Source organism: Octodon degus, unplaced genomic scaffold, assembly GCF_000260255.1.
Source record: "Octodon degus isolate 3935 unplaced genomic scaffold, OctDeg1.0 scaffold00061, whole genome shotgun sequence".
Taxonomy (NCBI): Eukaryota; Metazoa; Chordata; class Mammalia; order Rodentia; family Octodontidae; genus Octodon; species Octodon degus.
In genome coordinates this window covers 2,975,219-2,996,193 of record NW_004524637.1, presented here as the reverse complement: position 1 = coordinate 2,996,193, position 20,975 = coordinate 2,975,219, and the positions used below count along the sequence as shown (strand labels likewise).

Here is a 20,975-nt window from a genome sequence, read left to right as displayed (position 1 = left end):
ATTTTTTTTTTTTTAACCACCTCAGTCTATGTGGCTCTCTGGCTTTCTGAGTTCATTCTGTGTGTCGCATTTGGTGGGTGCAGCAGTGTGTCCTGTTCAAGGAGCAGAGCAGATCCTGACAGGTGACTCTGGCTGTAGCAGATAGGTCTCCTGATGTGTTTCCTAAGAGGATAGTCAAGGTTCTCATTTGCTAGGGAGATGGATGCATGCGTAGTGCTAACTTCCCTAATCAAAGAATGTGCTCCCAGCCCACCCCCCAGTCAGCGCCCTACAAAAACAACAAAATCCAACTACTGGCAATTAAGGCGCTCCAACGCATGACTGCCTCTGGTCTACAGGAAATCTGAGTTATTCATCTTTACCAAAGAAGTTATTCATCCTCACTAAAAGTTCCTTTGAGTTTTTATAACTTCAGGATCCTTTTAATAACACACTCATTTTATATAATAATATCCAACTATAATGCAGCGCATAAGCCTCCCTTCCAGACCCAGCCCACAAGCCCTCTTTCTCTCATTACAAACCTGGTCTGTAGCAGGAACTTTCATCTTCCTCTTTGCATTTTAATGCCTGTCGTAAAAGCTGTTATGAGAAGTCCCAAGCAGTTTCATTTTGGGAAAGCACACCTGGCGATCTTGACTCCCTCAGTTAGAATGTGAAGCTTCGATTGCACTTCTTGACTTCAGGCAGGTCATTCGCTGGCCAGTAGGTCTGGGGGTGAGTCAGCACCCAAGCCCTGCCAGAGAATCCCCCTGAGGCCACCTCTGTTGGCAAAGGACCACTATGGTGCCCGTGTTTGCAGAGCCCCTGTGCGTGTGCAGCAGCTGCATTCTGAGCTCAGCTGTCCATGTGTGGGAGATAGGTGGCCCATCTGTTCCCCGGCTGCAGGAGCACTTTAGGGACATTCTGCAGGACGCTTCATCAGGTATCCAGCTCAGAGACCAGAGGACCCAGCGCATACAGCCTCAGGATGACACAATGCCATCTCTAGGAAATGCCTCTTTATGGCATAGAGTGGTGGCGCGGAGGGTGGGTGGGAATGTCAGGGAGTTGAGTGGCCCTAGCAAAGTGGAAACTGAATAAACCTGTGATCACACTGGCCCAGGGCATGAAAAGCAGAAGAAATAAAAACCAGATAGCAGTATCCTAAGGAGAGAGCAAGTCTTCTGCTAGGTGAGCCCTCTATTTCTGACCTGGCCATCTAGACGGGTGACCTGGTCATTTTATCAGCCAGGGGACAATAATAAATAGAAACTTCACAGCCCTTGATGGCTTTATTAGGTGTCTTCACAGGGCTCTTTCCGCAGTTTGCAGCTTCCTTAGAGCTATGGTACTTGGAGGGCGAGGGAGGCCTCTGGGAGAGCCTATGCCAGAATACCTCAGATGGGTACTTTCCTGTCAGGCTAAGGGGCGCCCATGGTCCTGGGGCTTTGTGAGGAGAGCACCCAAAACTGGGTTGTGGCAGCACTGCAGCAGATGTGTAACCAACACACCATGCACACGTGTACACACGTGCTGCATTGAGACGGCCACCCCTCGCGGTTACCCAGTGCCTCTTAGCTCTGATGGGTCCCAGCTCAGCGGCTGGGCTGGATGTAGTGCTGTACATGGTTGAAGTCACCCTCATGAAGAGGAACTTCCTTTTCTGTGCATGTCCACGTCTCTCATGCAGTTCAGAGCATGCCAAGCCTCAGCTTCCCAGCCCTCCTGCCCCCCAAGCAGGCTGTCTCCACCTGAACTGTGACACTTACTGCTGTGGTCCCTTCTCCTAAAGTGACCCCTGTAGCCTTGCATTACCCATTATCCCCCCTTGTTGACATCCTTGGTCCCAGGTTTGATTACTGGCTGAGAATAGAACTCTACAATTTCTTTGGATTTTCCTGTAAAGCTGAGGCGGCAGTTTAAAGAACAGGAATCCAGTAAGTAAATACTTGTCCTTTAAAAACCCACCACACTCACTCACTGCTGTCATTTCAGATGGCTCGGGATGCCTTCCTTTTTCCCCTCTTTTTAAGAAAAAGAAAATGCATGAAAAAGATTTATGTATTTGGTTGGGGGAGGGGGAAATTAAACTTCTCATAATAGTTTTTAAATTAAATTTCATACTGGCCCAAATCCTTTCCTTCTCCACCCCTTCCTCTGATATTCCCTCACTCATTAAAGCAAAGGATGTTGATGGTATTCACAGGGAAGCTGATTTACTGGAATAAAGAAGTTCTTTAAGTTTTAAATTCTGGACTGTTCCCAGTGTGTCTGAACCCGGGTTTCAGATTTTACTGGCATTTTGTTGGCAGGGCTGCCTTTGGAGCCCTTCCTTATTTGAACGTGTTTCCTGACACCTTTGGCGGTATGGCGCTGTGTTTTTTAAATTTAAAAAGAGGAAAGGTTTAAATAGAAAAGCATACACAAACATACACAGAAGATTGATTATGAGATGTCAGGCAGAACGAAGGCAGTAAATGCTCTCAAAAAGGACAAGTGGGCAACGCTTTCTTTTTTAAAAGGCAGGAAAAGAAAAGAAGAGGCAGACTGCAAGGATGAAGGCAGAGAGTACAAGAAACTCCAGGAAAAGGATATTTTTTCATTTGTGCCCCACTGCTCCTTGAACAAGTGTCCTTGTTGGAAGAGATGTGAGAAGAGGGCCCTTCGCACTACACCAAGCTGTAGTCAGTACTTCCGGCCACTGGGCAGATGGCCGGAGTCCAGCTCAGCCAAGGGCAGGCCATGGGGGTGGAAGGTGAAGGGGGACCTATACCCATGACAGCAGCCCCAGAAACAAGCTCCATCGCCTGGGCCTAGAAGAGCCAGGGAGGAAAGAATATTTATCAGAGACCCAAAGCTAAGAGGGCACTGAGCCCTAGAGCTGGCATCTTATATAGTGAGGGACCCTAAGACCATGTCCACAAACACAGGGAACAAGGCTAGGACTCCACTATCTCCACTTCTCCTTTGGATCATCTGGGAGGCATCAGCTGATCCACCTGGGTGGGTTAAGTCAGTTGGAGACACAAAGATTAATAGAAGGATTCAGTAAGGGAGTGAGTATGAAATGTCTTGCCAGCCCAGAGCCCAAGCAGGAACCAGCTTCCCATCTCGCAGAGCCCTGGAAGAGATGCGTAGAAAAAGGACCTGGCATAGAGGGCATGGAAAATAGCCATTTGAATGAAAATGTGTTACAGAATTGGATTCCAAACCAGGTTTAATTCATGGGGGCCATAAACCGGGTGTATCATGGAGCAAAAAAGCCATGCATTAAAGAAAGAGGCCCCTTGTCCCATCAAGTGAAGAGTTAAGCTAGTGCTAAGCTTCCTGGGCATGGGCTCTGGCGGGCTAGTGGCTCCCTGGCAGGGTGGGGTCCATGGGAGGCTCTGGAGGGAGGCGGGGCCATGGCAGGCAAGAGGGTTGATGTTCCAGGCAGCAGGACATGGAGGAGGTTGGGGTTTTGAGGCCAGCCATCAGGCAGGAAATTCTCCCTGGTGATCACCTGGTTTGGCTCCATAGTGGGATAGAAACAGACGGGGTATGAGGTGCTTCCCAGCTAGAGGAAGAAGTACAGTCACTTTGCATTCCTTCATCCACTCGGATGCTTGAAGATCTCTTGCTGTGTGGCAAGGAAGTATCTTATATTGTTAAGAATTTAATGAGAAAAACTAACATGGTTGGAACAGGAAGTGTGCAGACGAGCTTACACACTCAGCAGCGCAAGGCCAACAGAGCTTGCCATTAATAAGCGACATTTAATTTTTAGAAATTTAAAATGCTTTAAAAAATCAAGACCTCCTTTTGAGCTTATTGTTTGGGAGTAAGTTTCCAGAACTTTTTTTTTAAAAGCAACAACAACAAACAATCAAAAACCTTATAAACTTACACAAATATATTTAACATACTGGTGGTATTCCTGCCGTTAAATTTTATTGTGAGGAAAAGAGATTCCTTTGCAGCAAGTCAGGCCAGCCTTGTTCTGTGTCTCACCCACTTTCTCACTGGTAAAATGAACCCCAGCAGTGACCCCCCCAGGAAAGCTGTTGAGATGCATCACTGAGAAAATCTTCCTCTCATACCAAATACCCAGCACAAAATTTGCTGCTTAGCAGAAGGTACCCTTCAGTTTTACAGAATTCAGCATCTTGTAGTACTTTCCAAGGATCCCGAAAGCTCAGTGTGTACCCATAGCTGAGGATACCCTGCCCCCTCCCCTCCGGCCCATTGATTCACTTGTTTGCAAGACCTTGGAGAAGTCTCAAAATGATGGAGCGGTGGTGCTAGGGGGTGGGGCTTGCTGTTCCAAGCCTGTCACATTGACATGGTCATAAGTGGGGTGTGTGCATGAGTGTGTGCATGACTCCCTTAGATTGAGTCTTATTTAATGAAGGAACCCTAAAATCATTTCCACTAAGAACATGGCAAAGACTATTTCTACTTCTCTATAACATTTTACTAAAACATTAGCTAATTCTTTTTTTTAATAGGACATTTTCAATAATTAATACATTGCACATTGTTATCTTCTCGGCGGTCATCCACAGACATTAGCTAATCCTAATAGACAAGTGAAATCAATTAAAGGCATGATTTAAAAAAAAGTAAAATTGTCTTTGTGAAAGTACCCTTCTGCAGAAAAAAATGATAGTTTACATGGGAAATCTTAGCAAATCAGTGATTCTCTAGCCTAAGCAATAAAGTAAAATTGATGTGTAAAAATCAATAAATTTGAGAATAATGAAGGCTGGATAGATAGCAGTCAAGGAGATAGATCTCTTGAGCTAGGAAAGAGGACCAAGGGAAAGGCATGAGGAATGAGGAGGAGGGAGGGGAAGGGAGCAGAATAAAGAGGGCCTAGAAGGGAGCCAGCACCCTTAGTCGCTGTGACATTGTCCCCCATAGTGTGAGCTGAGGTCAGTTACAGCAATAAGAATGAAAAGTGGGATATGGAAAATGGAGGGGGTAGGTGGGAGGGGGAGGAGATTTTAAAATAGAAAAAAAAATGAAGCTGTGGTCTATATGCGTATGCCCTCTCTCCAAGGTGGTCATAAACTACATGAACTGCAAGCATGCCCTAATAAAATACAAAATAATCTTTACATACACAGAAAATAACTAGTTAAAGGATTTCGTGGTACACATTTGTAGTAGTAACAAGGTAAAATACCTAAGAATGAATGTAAGAAATAAGCAAAGTATATATGAAAGGACTTTAAGATACGTCAGAAGGGCAAAAGTATATTTGAATAAATGTAGACATCATGGCTCAACTTCACAAGGATGTCTGTTCTCAAGCTTCTTTGTAAATTTAATGTATTTAGTGCACTTTTTCTCAACAGAGCTAGACAAACAGATGCCGAAATTCATATCAAGTGTAAATAAACAAGAATACTAGGAAAATCATGAAAAGCAAGTTCCACGAGAGTTCCTGGCCGTCCTAGACTTTAACACAGGCTGTGATATTGGCACCTTAGTAAATGGAGAGGCTGGTAGAAAAGGATTGGAAAGTTCAGAAGTAGATCCGAGTCCAGAGAGAAATATAGTGCATGATACAGGTCCCGGGGCGAAGGGGAGAGAGTCCACTAACCGCAGATTTTCTAATGGTCTTGAGGCCACTTTACAGATATTTGGAAGGGGGAAAAGTTAAAATCAGACCTCTACTTTACCTTTCATCCTACACAAAAATAATCTCCAATGGAATCAAGAATCTAAATCTTGAAAATGAAACCTGTTAGGTATTACTAGAAACAAGTGGGTTAGGTCCGGTAGGACCTAGCCACAGAGAAGGGCTCTTTAGGTGTGGTGTGAAAATAAGAAACAATGAAAGATCGACACATTTGACTTCCTGATAAAAAAGTTAAAAATTAAAAACTCAAAATATTTGCATAACAAAACACCATAAGCAAAATCAAGTCAAAAGACAACAGGAAGATATTTGCAGTAAGGTATCACAGGTAATATCCCTTCATGTATAAACGATTCTTTAACTACAGAGACAAAAAACATGAACAGGCTATTTGCTGTGCATGCTGTGGTGCACGCACGCGCACACCACGGTCCTTCGGCGGGGATGTGGGGAGATGAGGCCTCGTACCCAGCTGTACGCCAGGGAGTGGGGGTCTGCCTGTGTCCGACATGGAGATCAGTGCATTCGCCGTCTTACCAGCACCTGCTTCTCGCCGCTGCCCTGGCACGCGCACCCTGAGAAGATAAGAATATGTGTGAGTACGGCGAGAACTGCACAGGAGAGCAGCGGGGCAAGTGCACCGCACACAGTGGAGCAGTGCTCAGCTCCAGGAAGGAACGAGGGAGCACTGAAGCACTGGCGGGCTCCCAGCTCGTGCGAGTGCAAGGAAGACAGCTCAGGGTCTGCACAGTGGAAACTGTCTGCACGCAAAATTAACCAGAAATGACCGAAGCTCAGAAAGGAGCTGGAAGCAGAGAAAAGGAGGGTGCGGCAGGGACACTTCTCAGAGTATATTATTCTGTGTAGTTCTCACTCTTGGAACCAAGTTAAGAATTTTGAAAAAGAAACAAAGATTTGGTGGAGGGAGGGGCAGCTAAAATGGAATACAGAAGTGCAATTAAACCTGACTTCAGATTTGTAACATAAACACGCTAGAGAGCAGGGGAAACAAGAGCAAACTCAGAAGGTTTCCAACATAGTATTTGGTTATATACCTCAGGCTAAAGATGAAAAGAAATATAAGCAAACACTGAACTCTGGCTAGTGTGTTTTTCACAGCAGTAGAAGCCAGAAATTTTGAGATCACTTTCTGTGTATTGTAGCATTGCACAAATAAGTAAATATATTGCAGATAATGGGAGCCAGATCTCTCACTATTGGAAAGAGAATTTATAGAAAGGGCAAAGCTGAAAGCTTTGTGGTGTGGGATTGGAATGGGAATTTTCAAAGAACTCATTGTCTTCAGAATAGATACATTAGGAAATGGTAGATAGGTACAGATGATGACTAGAAGAGACAGGGAGAAAGGAAGGAGGAAGGAGAGGGCCCAATGCAGGTCCTTCTGCCTTGCCTTCCCAGCATGTGAGCCACCACACTCAGCTCCAGATTTCTTTTAAATACTGTTCTCCATTTAAAAAAAGCCAGAGCTTCTTGGACAAACTCATTCCAGGGCAAGGCTAAGAAAGTGCAAAATGATTATGGAAAGACTTATGCCAGAAAACAGAAGTGCAGGAGATGCCGGGGACATATTTGTAAGATGTGGGAGGCAGCAGGGATGAGTGCCCACTTGCCAGACGTGGGGCAGTTTGAGTTTCATAGTGAAAATCAGTAGGAAGGAGTAACCTATTGAATAAGAATCTAGTAAGTCTATTCTGATATAAATCAATAAATATGTGAGTAGTAAGGGAGAAAATAAAGTTGTTCCTTGTGGAATCCCAATAGGTAAATACAGAAGAAATGATAGTATCAGAAACATCACTGTTGCCACCCATGAAATGAGTTGACTCAGACAAGAACCATGCGTGGATGTGAAAAACAGCAGGCTAAATTGTATGGCAAACACACTGCCCTTCTCACAAAGGATCGCAAAGGGGAAATGGTGGCAAGATCAGGCACACCTCATGATCAAAGCATGACGGCGGCAGCAGTGCTGGGGTAAAGCAGCCCTGTGCCTCCTCAAGCCCTCCTCACAGGGAGGGCTGTGCCATCACGCTCACGCGTCTCTGTTTGTGATCATTACCCCTCCATTGCTGGCACAAAATGCCCAACACCCACAATGTAAAGGACAAGATTTATTGTGCTTGATGGTTTCAGAAAGTCGTTTCTGGCTTCAGGGTAGAAGTGCTGTGGCGGAAGGGCATGGCAGAGGAGAGCTGCCCAGCGCTCAGCAGACATGGAGCAGAGAGGGAGGGAGGGAAGCGGCCAGGGATGGAAGTGCGACCTTCAGGTCACACGCCCAGGGGCCTGCCTCCTCCACCCGGGCCCCGCCTTCTAATAGCACCTTCTGCTCAGAACTCATCAGTGAACCAGTGGCCTGTGGTGTGCTCACCTTCCAAAAGCCACACGTCTGACAGAAGACTTTGGAGGACTTTTTTATTTCTGGTGCTAGGAATCACACATGACCTTGTGCTTACTAGGCAGGTGCTGCGCCGCCAAGCTACATCCCTGGCCCCTTGGGAGACATTTTAGATCTAAACCACAGTATTACTAAAACTGCAGACCTGAGTCTCCTCATGAGGAGATATCAAGTCATCTAAATTGAGAATCATTTGAGAAAACAATAGCCTCCACTCTCCAAAAAATTCTAAATCATGATAAATGAAACTAAAGAACTATTTTAAAGAAAGGTTGCGGGGGCGGGGGGTTGCAGGGGACTGGTAGATAGCTCAGCGGCAGAAGCGCCTGCCTGGCAAGTGCAAGGTCCTGAATTCTATCCCCAGCAGTGCATGCTATGCTGGCCCTGGGATTGAGTGTGGTGGTGCATGCCTGTAATCTCAGCACTAGGGAAGCTGAGACAGGAGGATCACTACAAGTCTGAACTGCAGAGCAGGGTGAGGTGAAGATGAGACTGAAGAACTGGCCCGTGTTAAAGTGGACTAAAAATACAACTAAATGCAGGAATGATCCTGGATAAGATCCTAGGCCAGCAAGGAAACTGTTTTGCTCTAAAGAACATCAGGAGAATGAATGAAATGAATATACTCTATACATTAGATCAGGAGTTGGAAGGCTCTGGTGAGGGGGATTTTAAGGACAGTGACATTGTGGTGTGTACTATGGTAGTAAGTACATGACATCAGAACCCACAAAATGTACAACAAAAAAAATGAACTCTAATGTACTATAGATAATAATAACACATCAGTGTTGGTCCAGAAATCACAAGAAACATCCCACCAGTGCAGGAGATTAAGATAGGAAACCCTGTTCTATGGAGAGGCGTATGGGATCTCTGTACTTTTGGCCCAATTTTTATGTGAATCTGAATATAGTCTAGAAGATAGTCTTCATTTAAAAAAAAAAAAATCACTATTACGTGGTGACAGATGAACAGAATATGAAATTAGATTTCTGTATCCACAAATGAAGTCTTATCAAAACCCAGGTGTGGCTGTTTTTGTCTTGGACAACAGGGTTGAGTCACCCCAGCGCAAGCGCTGGTACCTGCAAAGTCTAAAATATGTGTCCTCTGACCTTTTACATAAGAACTTTGCTGAGTCCTGGATCACATGGTAGTGTTGTTTCAATGCTATGATTCTGTATCCTTCGTAAAGCTGGTTGCTGGGTAAAGGCCATATAAGGAATTCTTTGTTCCATTCTTGCAAATCTGTTATGAGTGGAGTGTTTCAAACATAAGTTTAAAACTTACCAAACAATATTGCCTGGGCCTTAGTGCCATGCAGAACGTGATCTGAGTTTCTGATCTCTGGCTGTGCAGGGTTATAGAAGTGGGTTTGCTTTCTGAGAACACACCCTCATTTGTGAAGGAAGGGCCTCTCAGCTGTGTGAGGCTTAGGTAAGACCCAGCCACAGGGCTGACGTATCTGCCCCACCATTTGTAATGCATATAGTTAGCATCCTTCCAGGTGACCAGTTGAAACCTGGTGCCTGCAAGAAAAGTCTCCAGGCATCGGCTTGCCCCATGGATGTCCGTCAGCATCCCATCAGCGTCTGCCTTCTGAAAGAACCACAGCATGTCCCTGAAGCAGGTCTTCTTTCTAGGTAGCTGCATTGATGCCTGTGCATTCTCCACCTAAGATAACAGATGCATTTATGCATTTACTTTGCTGAGGAGGTTGGGAAAATCGCATGGCCTGCTAGGGGAGGGAAGAGCCAGGATAGGGTCCAGCTCCCAGTCCGCTGTGTAGTTAAGGCTCACCAGCAGAGATGAGAATCTAGGATCAGTACTGCCATGAGGGTGTGGCCACAGAGGTCGCTGCAGGTGCCAGACTTGTCTCAGCCTCCCTACTTCCTGGTCTGTCTGTGAGATCTGTGATGGTAGCAGTCAGAGCTAGATGGTTCTTGATGTCCAGACATCCACTGTTGACAGTAAGAAAATACAGATCCACACTGATTTGATCTCCAGAATCCAGAGGACTCCTTTCCTAGAGCAGTGAAATGACTCAGCAGGGCTGCGAGTACTGTTGAGCGGGTGGAGATGGGGAAGATGATAGCTGACAGTGATTGGCATGCAAACACTAGGAAAGTTAAACAGGCCATGAGTGGGGCCACCCTGTGAACACCCTTCTGCCCAAGTCGGGGAGGGTTCTTGTTTCTGAGAAACACCACAAGGAAGGGTCTCTGTCTGTCCTTGGATAACCCAAATTCCCAGTTTCTCTCTAAATGAAATACATGCTACACACTAAGAGGAAGAGGTTCTGATCTGAAGCATGCCAAAGGTTGGTTTGGTGCAAGGCCATTGGGGCTTTAAATGTCAAACTCAGAATGTAATAGAAGAATCCATGGACAAAACTAAGGGATTCTGGGGGCTGGGGAGATGGCTCAGTGGAATAAGCACTTCCCTGGCAAGCGCAAGGGCCTGAGTTCAATCCCTGGTTCCGGAAAAAAAAAAAAAAAAATATTGGACTGGTGAGATGGCTCAGTGGTCTAAAGCACCTACTTAGAACAAGCTTAGCAAAGCACAGGGACCACGGTTCAATCCCCCAGCACCACATGCCAGCCAGCCCCACCCCCTGGTGGGCTGAGCTGGCCACACACACACACACACACACACACACACACACACATAAATAAAAAAAATAAAAAAATAAAAAACTAAGGGATTCTGTCATCACTGGCTCATGTGGTAACTGACGTGTGAAAGTCAGCCACAGAACTAGTTCACCCAGCTGTTTCTAGCTTTGCTAAGTAGGTTCAGAGACTGTAAAAGCACAAAGAGTTAACATCCCTAATCCTTAGCACTGCTTTAAATTTCTTAGGCAAGATAGAGGCCTGTGGTGTAAGGCCACACAGTTAGGGGTGATTGAGAGGAGAGGAATGGCCCTTGGGATTGCCATAGACTCCTGCAACACCTGCTGTCCCCACTGTTGTGTTCCTTCCTTCTCCTCCACGCTTTGTATTCCCCAAAGAAGGAGGTAGCAGCACGGTTTCTTATTTCCTAGCAGCGAGAAGTCCTCAGGCCTGCATGATAGCCCGAGGTATATGCCCCATCACATCTCGGCACGGAACTGTGGAAAGCACTCCACCTGATGGGTGACTGAAGACGGAGGGATGGGGTCCCAGATCCATGTTAGTTCAGATCAGCACCAAGCTATGAGTCAGGTCTCTGTGGTTCCTATCTGCATCTGTCTACCAGGATGTTTGCAGAGTCCTTGGAACCTCGGGTTGCAGGACAGTATGGTGTCCCTAGGAACATCAGGTCAGAAGTCAGGCCAGTACCATCCTAAAATTTATGTTGGTGTCTGGCACAGGCCTGCCTCCATTTACATGGTGGTGGGTTTAAAACATTTTTATTTTTGTTACTATGTATAATGTCTGTGTCTAGATGTCCCCCCAAAGCCTCATGCAGTCATAGGTGGGGCTTTCTCAGAAGTGGCTGGATTTGGAGCGTGTGATGCTTGGATTGATTCACAGTGCAGTGCTAGGCTCATGGGTACTAGGATTAAGGGCGTGAGTTGAGTGCTGTCTGCCCCAGGAGCCTGGATAAGATAAAAGGGCAGGAAGTCACCACTGCGGCCCTTGGATTGTTGTGCTACCTGCTGGCCACCATGAACTGTTTCCCCTCTGCCGTGCCCCTCTGCCACGCGCCACTCTGCCTTGGAGCCAGCTAATTAGGGGCTGAGACCTCTGCAATCTGTGAGCTAAATAGCTTAATAAACCTTAACTTGTGGGTGTCGGTATTTTGTCTCAGCAATGAAAAACGCCATGAAGATCATTGTGAGGTGTCAGTGTACATAGCAGAAACCACTATCCGTTTTCTTTCAAAAGCCGAGCTTGTACACCTGTCTAGAAGTTAGCTTTTAAGTCAAAAACAAAACCAGAAAAAGTACACCATTCCAGTGAGCCCTTAACGCAAAGCAAAAATCTTGATATTTTAGCTTTTTAAATTCTTAAGACATGCTACACAGGTGTAGCAATTGGCTTCACAGTGGAACATACTTTAAAAGAATGGCTTGAGATGTAGCTCACCACCCTTTCCTTCCAGCCAGTGATAGCAACCCAGGCGCGTGGGCTGCAGCGGGCTGTGTGTGTGTTACCACTGAGGGTCACCATTATTGCTTCCAGCTACACAGAGCCCACAGGGTTGTGACCAGGGAGACCCCATCTCCCAGGAAATTGTGTAAGGCTCAGGCTGAGTGATAAACCTTAGTGTATAACTGCCTGGGCCCCCTCGTCTGTCCTCCTCCTGGAGTCTTCCCCGTCCTCTGTTCTTTTCATTCAGAGGAGACTCCAAGGATGCCTGCATGTGTGTCCCTGAAGGCTGAGAAAGAGGAATGAATGGGGAAAACCCAACAAAGAAAAGCACCGCTCGGTGCTGGGTTGTACTCCCAGGAGCCAGAAGCACCTAGAGTTGAAGTCTACCCCCCAGTCCACTGGCCCAGGAAGCATGCCAAGGATGCCCCAGCTGCAGCACCTGGGAGCAGGATGCCTCCATGTACCGTGGAGCCTGGGATGGTTCTTCCCCAGAAGAAAGCTGCCCAGCAGCTCGTAAAGAGGACAGTAGGGGTCCTGTTCCCCAGGGGTCCCTGTATGGCTTTACTCTGACTCAGCCTGCTGCCCTTGTGCAGGAACCAATGCCAGGCAGCTGTGACCATGCTTGTGTCCTACAGGCTGTGGGCCACCCTGTCACCACAGGTCTGTGATCTCTGGACAGAAGGAACCTACTTCACCAACATGCTAGCTAGTAAGTGAGACCTAACCTACCTAGACATGTCGGGCTAGGCCTGGTCAAATAGCTCAGTAGATTAAAGCACCTGCAAGCAGGTACAGAGGCCAGGGTTCAATCCCTGGGACTGTTGTGCTGGTCCCGCCCCTGGAGAGTGCTGAGATGGGCGATTGAGACTGGGCGTGGTGGCATGCCTGTAATCCCAGCTCTTGGGAGGCTGTAAACAGGTGGATCACTATGAGTCCAATCTAGTAGTGAGACCCTGAACACCCTGTAGACACTTCCCTAAAGTTAAAAAAAAGGTTGGGCTTAAATAAATCTTTTTTAATAGCATTTTTTTCTAACTAGAAGTGCAGTGCAATTGTAGAAATGTTGGATATTTCAGAAAAAGCATAAAAAAGAGAAATAAAAATTGCTTGAATGCTTACCATCCCAAAATTATATAGAATAACAAATATAAATCCTTATGTAATTCTCTCACCACTTTTGGGTGCATAACTACTATTGCTGTGTGTCTTGCATTTGTCTGTAAATACACATCATACAAAATTCAAGCATAAAAATGTCGCTATACATCTAAAGCATCATTTTAATAAAAATGTGTAAATCATCAGGAATTTATTTTTTAGGATATGTCTGTGTGTAATATTTTATTGGAGAAGAATGCTAGAAGAACATAGATTTTTAGGGAGAAGAAAGACTTGCCTGGGTGACTTGTTTTCTGCATTTGGGGGTATTTCCTAACAGTTTAAAAAGTATATTTTAGATCGTCATTGCAATCGTGCTGTTTAGGGCTGTGCATCCTATGACTTCACATGATACTCTCCAGAGGCAGGCCCACGTGACCAACAGCTGTGGGGTGTTCTTCACTTGGTGATGCTGCGACTGTGTTGTTTCCTTTGTCATGCGCCATGTGGATTGTTGCTGATGTTTCAGTGTGTCATAACCTGCTGTGAATAGCTGTGCTCTGGAGTTGCTCCGTTGCCTTGTCTGAATCCTCTTCGGGATTCAATTCTGGAAGTGCAGTCACTGGTGAGAAGTGTATGATTTTTAAGGTTGTTCATTTGAACGGACTGGTTTGAGGAGTTTCTGCTCCCTAGTTTCTAGCAAACAGGCTCTTGTTCACTGTTTATAATAAAATGCATGTTGCAGATTGCTGTTACGTATTCTTTTTTATGATATTTATTTTATTGCAGCAACTGGGTAATTTACTCCTTTTTACATCTAGACCTTCATTTTCAAAATTTCTGTATCCCTTCTAATTTTAATTTTTATGTTTTTATTACTATGTGATGCATAATTATATCTGTCTTGGGGAATTGGCACATATACATATTGCATCTTAATCGTTTTCATCCTGCAAATCCTCTTATTATTTTTTTCTTTATAATTTCTTTTTAATCTTTCATTTATTTATTACAGGGTCTCGCTATGCAGTTCAGATTCATAGTGACCCTCCTGTCTCAGCCTCCCCAGTACCGGGATCACAGACGTGCACCATCACTCAGGATTCTGGCACTGGCAAAGCATGCAGTACTGGGGATCAAACCCAGGTCCTTGGGGCTGGGGAGATAGCTCAGTAGAATAAACGCTTGTCTGGCAAGCGCAGGGTCCTGAGTTCAAACCCCGGTCCTGCAAAAAAAAAAAAACAAAAAAAAAACCCAGGTCCTTGCATTTGCCAGGCAGACACTTAGACCACAAGCTATCTCCCCAGCCCTCTGTGTAACACTTTTATGGTATTCATTTCTTCCACATTGCTATGTAGTGTTCATAGCTGTCATTTTTAATGGTTCAGATTATTCCACTGACTTCATGTCCCATAATTCAGGGAACTGTTCCCCTCATGAGCCATTAGGTCATTTCCAAGTTTCTGCTTTTATAGTGCAGTGGTAAGTGTGGGCCATTTGAGTTCAGATCCCCAGAGTGGATGGACTGGGTGTGACTTTAAATTTTTTCTCATCCAGAGTTTTTACTGGTTCCTCATGGCCGGTCTTCTGGATTAGTCTGAATTATCAAAACCTCATCTTAATGGCCTTCTGAAAATCAAGGTGTTCTTAGGAAGCCCCCCCCCCCAAACCAAAGGCAGGGCTGTCCTTAGGAAACAAAGTACTCACCCAGGGAGCTGCTGGTTTGCACAGTGACCCCATGGGGCTCTGGAAGTACCACGAGTGCAGACAGAGGCTTTCCTTGAGTACCCTTCGGGAGCACTTAGAGAAGCCTTTTATTCCACAGCCTTTGCCAGCCAGGAGAGAAAATGCACAGAGGCTGGAAGGTAATCCTCTCATAACCCTTCCTTCTCTCCCCTTTTCCTTTTGTAAGGGCATCATCGAGGAAGGATGGAAATGCATTTATGGTTTCTTTCTTCTGCTAAAGCAAACTGCAGCAGCTTCATTTTCAGAAATGCAAAACGGGCGGGTTCCTAAATGGCGTCTTTGTTGACCATGAGCTGTGTGGTTTGGCCCCAGAGTTATCTCCGATAGCACAAATAAATCTGGCGGCCTCCAGTTGTCTCAAGCTACGCATTAGCTCCTTCCCCCGTTGTCTCCCTCCTCACAGATTTCCTCTTGGCCTTCAGCAACACAGACTCGCTCCTCTCATTAATATGCCCTGTTAACTGCTGCCAAACCTCTAGCAGTTTAGTGCATATGTTCCCTTAATCATTTCTCTTTGTTCTAGAAGTCTGGGTTTGTTTTCTGCACCCCCCTTTTCCTGTGCCCCCCACCCCTTCCACTATCACCGTGGCTGGCTGGAGCATTCGACTGTCTACTGTGCACATGTTTATTTAGAGAGCTCGGAGAGTGCTTGTCATCCAGAGCGCTGCTGTGGGCACAGTGTGCTGACCCCCTCTCCCAGCTGGTCTCCCCAAGCCCAGGCCTCAGGAACTCAGGTGAAGGTGGTCCAACCTGATAGAAAGCAGAGATTCTGGAAGATAATGTTAATTCCCTGTGTGGACAAGGAGTCCTTCTTAGGGTTTCCTGCTGGCCCAACACGAGAAAAGGACGCTTTATATTTGGAGCTTGGGCTCCATGGGCACACTCACTGTCAATGGGTTATTCACGGTGTCCAAGAGAAATACCTGTGGGGCTGTATTTCATGGATGGAAGTGGACTGGCACACGCGGGGCTCACATAGGGTGCCCTGTGCCTGCCTGGGAGGAGCTGGGGACCGGCAAGCCCTGCCCACAGGACCTGGGATCTCCAGCCTTGGGCTCCTCTTACCCTAGGCTGGGTGCACTGGGCAGTGGGCCTCTCCAAGTCTTCTGCATGGGGGTGACTGGAGGGGTGCTGTGTGCTGCTTTGCTTTTCTGTGGAAGATTTTTTTCTCCTGAATGCCAGCTGTGTGTAAAGTTCCACCCAGTTCCTTTAGCCCAGAGGAGAGATGAGAACTTAGAGCGCCAGCTTTCTTTTTTTAGAACCCCTGTCTCCTGCCGGGGTGTTGTGGACCCCTCCAGGCTGATTATTAGAAACTTCACATTAAGTCCAAGCACCAGCTCTTGCCCAGCCCTGCCCTTCTGCTCCCCCAAGACAGATACTGCGAAGAGCCCCTCAACGCCGCCACTGGCGAGCAGGCCTGGCTGGTGCTGCTGGATATACCCTACCCAGAAACAGGCTATGCCTGCACCACCAGGAGGAGGAAACTCCTGCCACAGCCTTAAAATATGGAGCAGCGAGTTTCTCAGAGAAAATTCTCAGAGTGAGGGATTTTTGCCTCTCTCTTTCTCTCTCTCTGTCTCTGTCTCTGTCTCTGTCTGTCTTTTCATTTTAGGGGGAAAACCCAGCTAATTTTGACCTGTTAGGGGGAGATTAGTATACTTTTCTCCCTATCCCCAAAAGAGAGGTTTGAATTCTTTTACATGAAACCATTTTAAAAGCAGAACTGAAGCCTAAAATGATCCAGGGTTCTCTTGAGTTCTCAGAAGGTGTAGATTTATTTACTGTAGTTAAAACATAATTAGTTCTCAGGGGATAGTGTATCTTTTAAACGGCTTTATAGCCACCATATTGGTTTTTCTGAATAATCAGAAACTTCTGTTGCGATTGTGTACTGGTGTTCCAACAGAAACACACCTTAAGTAAAAACAAATGTTGGGATTTGTCCCTTGAAGAAGGCACACACATCAGACAGGAAGGAAAAAGCTTGATCAGATCCTCCAAAAAAACCAGAGCCAAGTCTTAAACTGAAGAGCCGCTCCACAAGCTCACCCTTCCTTCCTGTCTGATCAGTGGCATTGTCTTCATTCTTTTTTCTCCATCATTCATCTCAAAGATACTAGAAAGAAGCTGGGCGTGGCTGGTGGTGCCTGTATCCTAGCATCCAGGAGGCTGAGGCAGGAGGATTACTGTTAAGTAGAATTCCAGACTGGGCTGTCTGGTGAGTTCAAGGCCAGCCCGAATGATGAGTGAGACTCTGTCTTAGGAGAAAAAGAATCTGGAAGGAAGATGACCTCCCCACTGCTGTATGTCTCTACAGATTGTACAGATCCTAAAGGTGGCCCTTGCTGGGCCACCCACGCACAGCCCTGCCTCACCTAGTCTGTGCTCTGGGCCCGGCTGCTGTCTTGTTCTAGCTGACCAGTTTTCCCACCATTTGCAGGTTGATGTTTGAGATGCCACAGGAAATGGGTTTAATAGCCATCGCAGTCCGGCAGACTCAGGGCAAAGGTCAGTCCTCTTTTGTTATCCTTGCTGTTATTTATTTTTTTTCCAAAATCTGTGATTCTAGTGGCCAGAGAGGTTGTGGGTTGTGTGTGCTGATCACTGAGACAACTCGAATCAGAGACTGCTCTGTGTTCGTATTCACCGGAAATGGGACAAGAAGGAAGCAGGCTGCACACGAAGGTATAGCCTGCATGGAGTCAGGTCATTTTCTCAAACTGCAATGTCGCATAATCTCTTGATGTTGGCAGGGACATTTTTGCTCTCCAGGGATCTGTCCTTGTGGTGTGTGAATCAACACATCCCGGACATGTTTGTTTTCTTGAAGGTGCTCCATGAGGTCTAGAACATGCCTGTGTCTGTAGGAAATGTCACAGGGAGGGGCTTCTCTCTCACCAGTCACCTCCCAGCTAGCCCTGGGATTTGCAGGGGTGGACATCACTCAGTGCCCTTCCCACGGTGACCACAGAGAAGCAGGGGCTGCCACCTTCCTCCAACTCCCTGTCAGAGTCCTTCAAAGCTGGGAGCAGTTCACTGGTCCCTGCCCTTCATAGCCCTGTGGCACCCAGAAGAGGTGAGAGCTGGGAGAGAAGAGATTTTCTGCCTTTCTGCCCCTTTCTCTTGAGCATAACTCAAAAAGAAGAAAATTTATTTATCAAATCTATATGACTCAATATGATGGATTTTTTAAAAAGCACTCTAGAAGAACGTTAGCTAACAGTATTTCTCACTTAGATGACTTGACTTTCCAACCTCAGTTTGAAGAAGTCAACAAGTCTGAGAGTTAGAGCCAGGGATCAGCTTTTTTTTTTTTTTTTTTTTTTTTTGTGGAACCGGGGATTAAACTCAGGTCCTTGCACTTGCCAGGGAAGCGCTTATTCCACTGAGCCATCTCCCGGCCCCAAGGGATCAGCTTTTAAAATGACTTTACTGAGATGAAATTCATAGACCAGTGCCCCCCGTGGAAAGCATATAGCTCTGGCTTTTAGTATATTCCCTGGATTGTGCAAATATTGCAACCACAAGGATTGAAAAGTAGCTTCCAACACTTCCAGGGGTCAGTGTGGGTTTTTCCCAAGGCCTTGATCTCTGGTCTCACTTGCCCGTCTGGTCAGGACGAAACCCAGGGCACTGTTCAGACACTGCTCTGCATTAACTATCCAAGCATAAATGATGTGCTCACTGAGGCAGGGCATTGTGCTAAGGATTGGAAACATTTTCAGCAGCTTATCTGACCATTATGAGTGTCTTTCTTTTGTTGAGTAACACAGGACATCCAGGCATGTGCTAGGCCCCTGTGTGTGCAGCACTCGTGAGGGGAAGGGAAGCTAAGATTTCCTTATGGGAAGCAGCACTTAGCCAACCGGCCTGTCTTCCAGGGCGGGGGCCAAACGCATGGCTGAGCCCCTTGGGATGTGCCCTTTCTACGGTGCTGCTGTCTGTTCCCCTGCGGTCCCAGCTGGGACAGAGGATTCCATTCGTCCAGCACCTAATGTCCCTGGCCATCGTGGAGGCTGTGCGGTCCATTCCTGGGTATCAGGTACGTGTGGTTTAAATATTAAGTCTGACACCTCCCTCTGAGGGTGCAGAATTTGACTTGTTTTGCCTGTAGCGTTTGTCTGCACATTTGGTTGTGGGAAGGAGCTGTCCCATGCCCTTTGTAGAGCTTATAGCAAAGTGTACTCAGCATTGCATGGCACCGTCTGTCCTGCCAGGCGCACAGCTCCCCAGAATTCCTTTCCAGCCTGCTTGCCCAAGCTCTCCACATCCTGTAAGGTCAGCTTTGCTTTCAGCAGACGCACTGAGTAAGATGGACTGGGTGGAAATGGTTGTCTGCGTGTTCTTGTTTTACGGACCCAGAAGCCTTCTTCTGTCTTACCTCTGCTTCCCATCATCACTGCTATGCACTGCTCTCCTGTCTGCAGCTGACCATCACCGTTCTGCTGGGCTGGGGACTGTCTCCCTCCTGCCATCAGGACAGACGTGCCCGTGTCATTACTACTGCTGGATGGTCTCTGTTATTAAAGACAATGAGAGAACGGTGAGCCTGGACTGGAGCATCTTTTCTGCTTCCTGGGCACCACTTCCCAAAGGGTCCTGGCAGCATTCCAAATGGATCTAAAGGCAGCATCCTCCCTGCCTACGTCCTTCCTACCTGGGACGCTAGGTCAGACTAAAAGTAAAGCGATTGTCTTGATTTCTAGCAAGATGTTAAAGCACAGCTCTCAAGTGAGACTAAGGCTTTTGCCAGCAGTTAACAGATGAGAGTCTCTCACCCTCCTCTTGCTTCCAGGCCCACGCAAGCTCAGCCTCACACTCAGCGTGTGTGCAGCTTTGCTGTTGTACAGACACAGCTAATTCTGACGTCCTTGTTCCCCGCACTGCATTGAAGTCACTGACTTCATGTACCCATGCCCTGGCAGTGTCCTGGACTTGTCACACTGTTACTGACCTCTTGGGCCCATTCTACAGCACCTGAGCTGTATGCTTGTAGGAAAGAGGTCACCAACTGTAATCCCAGCACTCAGGAAGCTGAGGCAGGAGGACCACCATGAGTTTGAGGCCAGCCTGGGCTGCACAGTGGGACCCTGTCTCAATAAACAAACAAAAAACCCACAGAAAACAAAAGGATCTTTCATGAGAGATGGCATTTTTAACATTAGTGGCATAATAATTAGTCTTAGAAAACAAGTCCAATACTGAGCCTAGAAGATGTAGTGAGTCTGTCTCCCTTCTTCACAGCTTTGACTCTGACCTCAGAGCCCCCTTAGCATGCATTCTGAGTCCCTGCTGGGCACTGGCTCCCTACTCCTGTCCGGAGCCCTGGGCTCCTGGGCCTCTGCCCCACACCCACTTCTGTTTGCACCATTGCTTATCCTTTGCAGCCCCACTGGAATCCTCTAGCCCTGCTGTCCTGCAGCAGGGCTCATAGCCATGGGTGTCTGAGCCTGGCTTCTGGCACTGATGGCCTTTGTCGCTCTGAAGCAGTACCACATGGACTGCACATGCTCTGCTCTTTGCAGCAGGAGCCACTTCCCTATGTCCTCCTTTTTGGAGGGGTGCTATGCACAGGAAGGTGAGCCTTGGTCTCTGCACCACCAGACGGGTCGTACTTCTTCAAGCTGTGACTGCCAGGATGTCTGAGCATTGGCAGCTGTCCCTGAGGATCTCAGTGTCCAGGCAGAAAAGAGATACAGTGCTCCATCCGCAGCAGTTAGCACAAGCTCCTCGCATGGTGCTTTGATCCTCTGTGCTGTGATTCCCATACAACTGTGAGGGGACAGTGAACTTCTGAACAGTGAGAAGACCTGTGAGAGGTAGGGGAGAGCGGGCCACACCGCATGGCCTTAGTCACCAGGCTGAGTCTCAGCAAGCCCTGTGCTTGAGTCCAGTGCTGTCACCGGTGGCAGCCACAGTGTTGGCTCCTCATAAAAAGGGCTGAAAAAACAAAAAAATAAAAAAGAGGGCTGAGCCCAGTGCCAGGAGCAAGGAGCTAAAAAGGGCTCAGCGCCAGTCACCCAGAGTG

The 20,975-nt window shown here is 46.9% G+C and overlaps 1 protein-coding gene across 1 annotated transcript in view; it reads left to right on the top strand.

Annotated features, from left to right (window-relative positions):
• Positions 1-20,975, top strand: part of Hlcs (holocarboxylase synthetase) — a 224,836-nt gene that overhangs the window by 194,405 nt on the left and 9,456 nt on the right. The window contains exons 8-9 of the mRNA XM_004634396.2: positions 17,388-17,455; positions 18,829-18,989. Of these exons, the coding sequence (XP_004634453.2) occupies positions 17,388-17,455; positions 18,829-18,989 (229 nt within the window). The remainder of the gene's footprint in view (positions 1-17,387; positions 17,456-18,828; positions 18,990-20,975) is intronic.